The sequence below is a fragment of the Pollachius pollachius genome, assembly GCF_949987615.1.
Source record: "Pollachius pollachius genome assembly, chromosome: 1".
NCBI classification, from domain to species: Eukaryota; Metazoa; Chordata; class Actinopteri; order Gadiformes; family Gadidae; genus Pollachius; species Pollachius pollachius.
The window spans coordinates 3,939,181-3,946,856 of record NC_136934.1 but is presented as its reverse complement, the minus strand read 5'-3'; the positions used below and the strand labels follow the sequence as shown (position 1 = coordinate 3,946,856).

At 46.0% G+C, this 7,676-nt stretch overlaps 1 protein-coding gene across 1 annotated transcript; it reads left to right on the top strand.

The window, feature by feature from the left end:
* Positions 1-6,217, top strand: vps33a (VPS33A core subunit of CORVET and HOPS complexes). Its single transcript, XM_079757542.1, has 13 exons — positions 1-120; positions 276-341; positions 447-574; positions 737-917; positions 1,119-1,235; positions 1,416-1,590; positions 2,128-2,321; positions 3,270-3,396; positions 3,770-3,837; positions 4,127-4,264; positions 4,448-4,585; positions 4,934-5,102; positions 5,680-6,217. Exons 1-13 carry the CDS (start codon positions 19-21, stop codon positions 5,871-5,873), a joined length of 1,797 nt encoding a protein of 598 aa, XP_079613668.1. The 5' UTR covers positions 1-18; the 3' UTR covers positions 5,874-6,217.
* Positions 6,218-7,676: the final 1,459 nt, after the last annotated feature.

Below are 7,676 nucleotides of genomic sequence, written 5' to 3'. Positions count from 1 at the left end.
TTCCTCTGCAGAGGAAAGATGGCCGCTCACCTCACCAATGGAAGAGTGAATCTAAACATTTTGAGAGAAGCAGCACGCAAGGAGCTTCGAGAATTCTTGGACAAATGTGCGGGAAGCAAGGTATTTCACATGTTCGGTTTGTATTTGATAACGATGATCACACCACGGCGTTTCTTGCCTTGCATGGAGCATTGGTGCTTCATCATATCCTGAGTGAGATTGGATGGGTCTGATCTGATGTCAAATCACGTGAATCGGGTTGTTTTGCTTTGCAGGCCATAGTTTGGGATGAATATTTGACCGGACCCTTTGGCCTGATCGCACAGTACTCCTTACTGAACGTACGTTCTTACATATTCGTATACACATTCACAGGCGGGTGGTTTTGGACCTGATCCTTAATTTGCTGTGGTGAATGAATAAAGCTGTATGGCCGTGCCTTTCAGGAACATGAAGTGAAGAAGATGTTTACCCTCAAGGGAGGGCGCCTCCCCCCTGCAGATGTCAAAAACATCATCTTCTTTGTACGTCCCAAGCTGGAGCTGATGGACATCATTGCTGAGAATGTGTTGAGGTTTGTATAAATATGTGTGTGTCCAGTATTCCAAGCTAACATGTAAAAAAAAGAAGTCACACAGCAATCTAGCGTTTGTTTTGGTCGTTTTCCGCAAGGCAACTTTAATCGTAATAGTAGCCTCTAATAAAGCTCTCTTCACTTTAAATGTCGTTCCTTTAGTGACAAGTCAAACTCGCGGGACTACCACATCTTGTTTGTGCCACGGAGGAGCATGCTGTGCGAGCAGCGCCTCAAGGAACTAGGGGTCCTGGGTTCGTTCACCAACATCGACGAGTACATCCTGGACCTGATTCCCTACGACGGCGACCTGCTCTCCATGGAGTCGGAAGGAGCCTTCAGGGTGCGTTGAGTCTGTGTGTATATATATATATATATATATAGCGTATTCACAAATACTAAACAGTGATGCGTTACATTGTCTGCCTCACAACGGTAACAGCAGCAACCACTTTTAGCTGACTTACTTACCTACTGATGCCTAGACTGGGTGTTAAGTCAAATGTAGCATTGCTCTTAACTTAATCATATTGATCTCCTACAGGAGTGCTACCTGGAAAACGACCAGACCACCCTGTACCACACTGCTAAGGGGCTCATGACCCTGCAGGCGCTCTATGGCACCATACCTCAGATCTATGGCAAAGGCGATTGTGCACGGGTGAGTTTGAGAGTGTCTGTGTTAATGTCTTTGTCTGTGCACAGAAGCCTAATGCTGCTGTAAATACTACAACAACAATTACAACGCCCATCATTGTCTTCACAACCTGGCGTGTGTTCTGGTAACCTACATACATGGATGATTTGAACGGTGTGTCTTGTTTATCTGGGTCTGGGGCAGCATGTGGCCAACATGATGCTGAGGATGAAGAGGGAGTTTGCGGGCAGCCAGAACCAGATCCTGCCGGTGTTCGACACGCTTCTGCTGTTGGACCGCAACGTGGACCTGCTGACGCCGTTGGCCACGCAGCTCACCTACGAGGGTCTCATCGACGAGATCTACGGCATCACCAACGGTCCGTTTGTACACGGACGCCTTATCGTAGAGGGGCAGGGGTCAGTTCCCATGGGTGGGAAGCCTGATGCTTAACCTCTACCTGCTCCTTAGAAAGACACGGTTCTGGATTCACTGTCCTTGCACTAAAAAGCTTTGGAGAAACCAGCCAGAGTAAGCTTAATTCCCTCCCCTCGCTTCACGGTCACACGTAATGAGACCACAGCCAGAGTGCCCGCAGGTATGTAGGTAGAAAGACAGTTGGGCCATCCAATCATTTCATTCTGGCCTGATGAAATGATTGGACGGGCATGTCACCGGCCTCTGACGGTGAAAGATAACTGTTAGATCTTTAGAGCATTTGATTCATGGATTGCTGTCGGGAGTTCAACAAATATGACAAAAAAAAAGCTTGTAAAATAAATGACATACCCTAGCTTTAACAACAACAACTGGACAGAGTGCAGAGAGCATTGAGAAATACATGACTAGTGTCATTTAAATGTATACATTTTGTACACATTACTATCTATTTATGCATGACTTACTCTTGATTTAGGTTACGTGAAGCTGCCACCTGAGAAGTTTGCCCAGAAGAAGCAGGGGGAGAGCAGCAAGGACTTGCCCACCGAGCCCAAGAAGCTGCAGCTCAACTCCGCAGAGGAGCTGTACGCAGAGATCCGAGATAAGAACTTCAACGCTGTGGGTGCTGCCCTCAGCAAGAAGGCCAAGATAATTTCAGCTGCCTTTGAGGTTAGTCAGTCTATTATACCATACTGGTGGGAGGTGTGGGTTTTATAATATTTCATGCAGTTGACAGCACCGGTTTCTCTCAGGATTTGGCATTGTTCTGGGAAATGGAAGCTTTCTCTTTTTTCTTTTGCACAATGAGCACCTTGGCACAATCCAATAACGAGGATCTGAAAACCATGGTTTTCATGAGATTTGTCAGACAAATGATTTGCTTTCCAGCAATGAAAAACGCATAATGTATACAACATGTCCATACATTTAAGTAGCGAGACATTTAGTTGTTGGAATTATCGCCCTTTCTTAAAATGGCAGACAAAGTAATCGAATCAGATCGTAATCCATGCGTCGATTGTCACTACAAAGGCCACAACGGAAAACCAATAGATTTAGCCCACTAATGCATCACCTCAAAGATGTGACGAACCTATCGCTATCGGATTTGTCCTTTGTCAGTTTTTTAACTGATGTGTAATATGTTCTGTGGTAAGTGGAGTTTGTCAGCAGCCACTGTGACGCAGCATCATCAGTTACCCAAACGTGCCAGGCTGTTAACTGATGTAAAACCAGGTTGTTACCTGATTTAAAACCAGGTTGTTAACTGATGTGAAACCAGGTGGTTAACTGATGTAAGCTGATGACGGATACACAAGGATCCATGACATCATCAGTAGCATATCTACATACTTTTGTCTGTTGTTTTTCTTATTTGCTGTTCGCTGATATTCAAAGCAGATTTGGATAGGACAGAGGACATAAAGTGCTCCTATAGCCTGCATAGCAAAACTACACAAACGCACCTGTCGTTGATTCGTGTTATTTCCGTGTATTTATTGTATTGCATGCCCGTGCCTGTTCGGCCTCTTCTATTAATTGTTTGGCGCTCCCCCGTGTATTCATATTTCTAGCAGCTCGACTCATGATTTAATCATTTTTTCTCGCGCTGTTCAGGAGCGCCACAACGCTAAGACGGTGGGAGAGATAAAGCAGTTTGTGTCCCAGCTGCCACACATGCAGGCGGCCCGTAGCTCCCTGGCCAACCACACCTCCATCGCGGAGCTCATCAAGGACCTCACAAGTGCGTAAACGACCCAACGGCCACCCTCTCCCATCTCCCATCCCGACTACATGTGATTCATTACGAGGATTCAAGTGTATGTCTTGATAGCTCGGCGCGTCCTACATTTTTTTTACTGCTCAGTTAGTCTTGGCGTTAAGGTGTTGGACTCCCTGAAAGGTTGTGAGTTCAAACCTCCTACAGGTAGTCCATAGGCTACCTGTAGGCGTCCTTGATCAAGATGCTTTAGCCCTACCTTCTCATTTATTTAATAAATATATATATAAAACATTTGAATGGTAGATGTAAAGCAATATGAGCTGGACCGAGGAGAGAAGTGTTAAGGAGTAGAGGAATGCTTTTGAAGCTGATGGTTTTGTCTTTTGCCCTGCAGCATCCGAGGCTTTCTTTGATAACCTCACGGTGGAACAGGAGTTCATGACTGGAGTGGACACAGACAAGGTACGGCCCATGCACCCAGTGTCTGTCTCCTAAGCACTTGAATAGGATGGAGCTCCTCTCCCTTGCTTTGAGTGTTGGAATGCATACTTAAAAAAAAAACATCAAATAAACTAAATTTGCACCGTGATACCTCATGATTTCACTGATTGCAAATTGTATTCATTCTGGTTCTTTTCTTTTGGTTATTTATTCAATACAAACGCCTGTGGAGTCCGAAAGGGGAGTCTGAGCTAGAGCATAATGATTCAAATGCTGAATTGAATGTGAATGTTGTGAATCCATTGTGCAGGTCAACACGTACATCGAGGACTGCATCTCCCAGAAGGATCGTCTGATCAAGGTGCTGCGTCTCATGTGCATGCAGTCCGTCTGCAACAACGGCCTCAAGCAGAAGGTGCTGGACTTCTACAAGAGGGAAATCCTGCAGGTAGTTAGGAAATGCAATTTTTCAACGCACTGGTGTATTGTGGATCATTATTACATCATCGATTGTAATAATGTATTTCCTCTATAATCAATATTGGGATTGTGTGTCACCCTGGCCAAAGATAGAGATAAGACCCAACTTGATAACGCAAACCATCTGGCGTCTCTTGTCGTGTTTTTTCAGACGTACGGTTATGAGCACATGCTAACTCTGAACAACCTGGAGAAGACGGGGCTCCTGAAGCTACAGACCAACTCGAGGAACAACTACCCCACCATCAGGAAGACCCTGAAGCTGTGGATGGAAGACGCAAACGAGCAGGTGAGTCATCTGCTGCCGAGACGACTTCAACAGGCGGGGGTAGGAGAGGAGAAGGTGGAGGAAACGTCAATCGTCCACCCGTCTACCCCATGTTTTTTAGTGTGTGTGTGTGTGTGTGTGTGTGTGTGTGTGTGTGTGTGTGTGTGTGTGTGTGTGTGTGTGTGTGTGTGGTGTCGCAGCAACAATGAAAGAAATGAAGCAACAAAAACATAACGTTGAATAAGGCTTGATTTTTATCTGCAAGGCATATTTGTATGATGTCTTCCTTTGCCAAGTGGACGTCTTAGGTTTTACAAAATAATGAATATTTAATCAAACAAATGAATGTGTTTGTCCGTGTCCGTCCAGACCCCCAACGACATCAGCTACGTGTACAGCGGCTACGCCCCTCTCAGCGTCCGTCTGACCCAGGTCCTGGCCCGGCCCGGCTGGCGGAGCATCGAGGAGGTGCTGAAAATGCTGCCCGGGCCTCACTTTGAGGAAAGACAGCAGCTGCCCGCCGGGCTCCACAAGAAACGTAAGAACAACCCCCGGCATTTTAAATAAAACACTCCAGGAAATGTAGTCGTGGTGGTGGCAGCGGCATGTTGGCCCCAGACGCTGGGTTAACGGGAGCCACGCGGATGTAAACAACCTCCTGTGTGCTGCTGGGTGGAGATAAGGCCGGGCTTTGTTCCCTGCACTGTCCAGAAGCTGAAAGAAGCAGGCGATTTACTGCGGCAATCGACAATGGGGAAAAAGTGTGTGTGCGTGTGCGCGCGTGTGTGTGTGTGTGTTGTGCTCGGGACAATGTGTGAACGGTATTTACACACTTGTCTCTGAAATGTGCTAATTAAAATAGAATAACTCAACCTGACTTGTTTCTGCATGTCTCCCATTGTATGACGAAAAAAAGGTGTTAATGGGGGCCTCAGTTTAAGGGAGGGCGACGGCTGGATTTGTGTTTATTCCACATTTCCAAAGCACGCTGGTTTTAAAATGGCCGAACGCCATCCTGTGTTGCACTCAGCCTCCTCTCAGGGGGGGGACGCCATGTTTGACCACCTGCTGCTCCTCTCACGCTCTGTGTGTTGTCGGTGTTTGTTTGGGGACAGGCCAACAGGGGGAGAACCGCACCACGCTGGTGTTCTTCCTGGGCGGGGTGACGTATGCCGAGATCACCGCCCTGCGTTTCCTCTCGCAGATGGAAGACAGCGGGATGGAGTACATCATCGCCACGACCAAACTCATCAACGGCAGCAGCTGGATCAAATCCCTCATGGACCACCCGGAGACGCAGATCCCCTGAGTCACGGCTGGCCTGGGGGGGGGGGGCACTTCACACCTGGCCACATCAAACCCCTCTGCCTTTCTCAGTCTGGCCCTTCTGTGTGCTGCAGGTGTCCGATTGAAGTCGGTCCCGCCGATGGCAGAACAGGTGTAGCGTGTTAGGTCACACGGGTCATTGTTTGCAAGCCACACGAGAGTCCGACTCCGCTTTGTGTTGTTCTGTACGTCCGATCGTCCCCTCGATACGTTGGGTTCTCTAAGGTTATCACTCGGGGCTGGTGAGCCGTGATGGATACTGTATAAATGTGAATATAGAAGTGATGAAGCATTTAGTTATTGTAATGCGCTTGCGATTTTTGAGATGGTTCCAATAAAAATAACTATTAAGAACTGAGAACTTGTTTGGCCTTATTTCTATGTTTTGAATGAATTAATAAAATGCGTTCCAGCAAATTGACTTATCTTTGTAAGAGGTTTGGGATTTTGTGGTTCCACATATTATAAGCGAAATTAATATTGCATCGCCCTAATTACGAAACTTAATTTCTCTAAATACAGTATAATAATGACGTAATACAGTCTGTGCATCTCTGTCCCCGTGCGCGGGGGTGAGAGGGAGACGAGGAGCGGATGGGAGTGTATCCATCACCACATCCCCCCCAGCCCTCTGAAGGAGCAATTAGCTGGGTAACAGGCTCCCCGATCAGCCGATAATGGCCCTTTGCTGTCTGGAAGAAGCCAGCCCTATGGCTGCACGTGATCTGACAGCACAGGGCACTGATTGAATTAGGAAGCCATTTGCTGTGTGTTCCGGTAGACGATAACAGCGCTGGAAAATAAAAGGACATTGGTGTCTTTTAGCAATCGATAGCCTGTCCATTCCTTGCTCTTATGGGCAGATATGCTCCTAGGTTGCCCGTTGGATACTGACAGGTTTATTGTTAGATATTGGAGCAGACAGCCTCTGACTTTTTTCTGCAGAGGCTGTGTTTGTTTTGGGGGATTTGGATCAGAATATAATTTAAAGTACAAAATCGAATTTTCTTTTCTTGGAGGAGCAGGTGCACTGTATGGCTTAACCTTCCACTTAGAAACCCCCAGGGCTATCAAACAGTTAAATAGCCTGGGGCTCCTCCTCTGTCATAAGGACTTCAGGCAGGCAAGGCAACTCAGTTGAGAAAGTGTCTCTGGGCTGGAAACACAGAAGCCCCTTCACCAAGCAGTTCTGTTTACGGCTGACCGTCAAAGGTATGTCACTTTTCTGCCTCTTTGATCCATTTTGTGTTTCCCATGCTTTTTGCTTTTTAACTTGAATCTATTATGTCTTTGTGGTGTGCAGGCAATATACAATAATATAAAGAGTTGAAAGTTAATTTTATTTGTTTGTGATCGTCAATCATTTCATTCGCAGTACATATTTATGTCTTCAGGGTATGCTTTTTTTAATCTTTATTCGTTGAGGGTAAAAAAGGGCATCAAATAACAGACTAGAAGTAGGCCTAGTAAGAATGGCTTTTAAAACTTGATTATAATGCATCTTTTTTTTTTATCTGTTCATTTACTCTGGTTGCAGATCAATACTGAACCCATTTTGTGCAATTACAAATACATTATTAATAGCCCCCTTATAAATACCCTCAGCATCTACTTATAAAAGCAAGGCCAGTTCACCTCGCGGCTTAACAGTTCAGCCTCACAGCAGGAGACTATAGTGCTTGTATATATCTCTTAAATTAGTTCCTGAATTCCTATCAAATAAATTTTGCATTTTGATTTCTGAAATTTGCTGGCCTGGGAACGTCTTTGAATGGATCCGAAACAG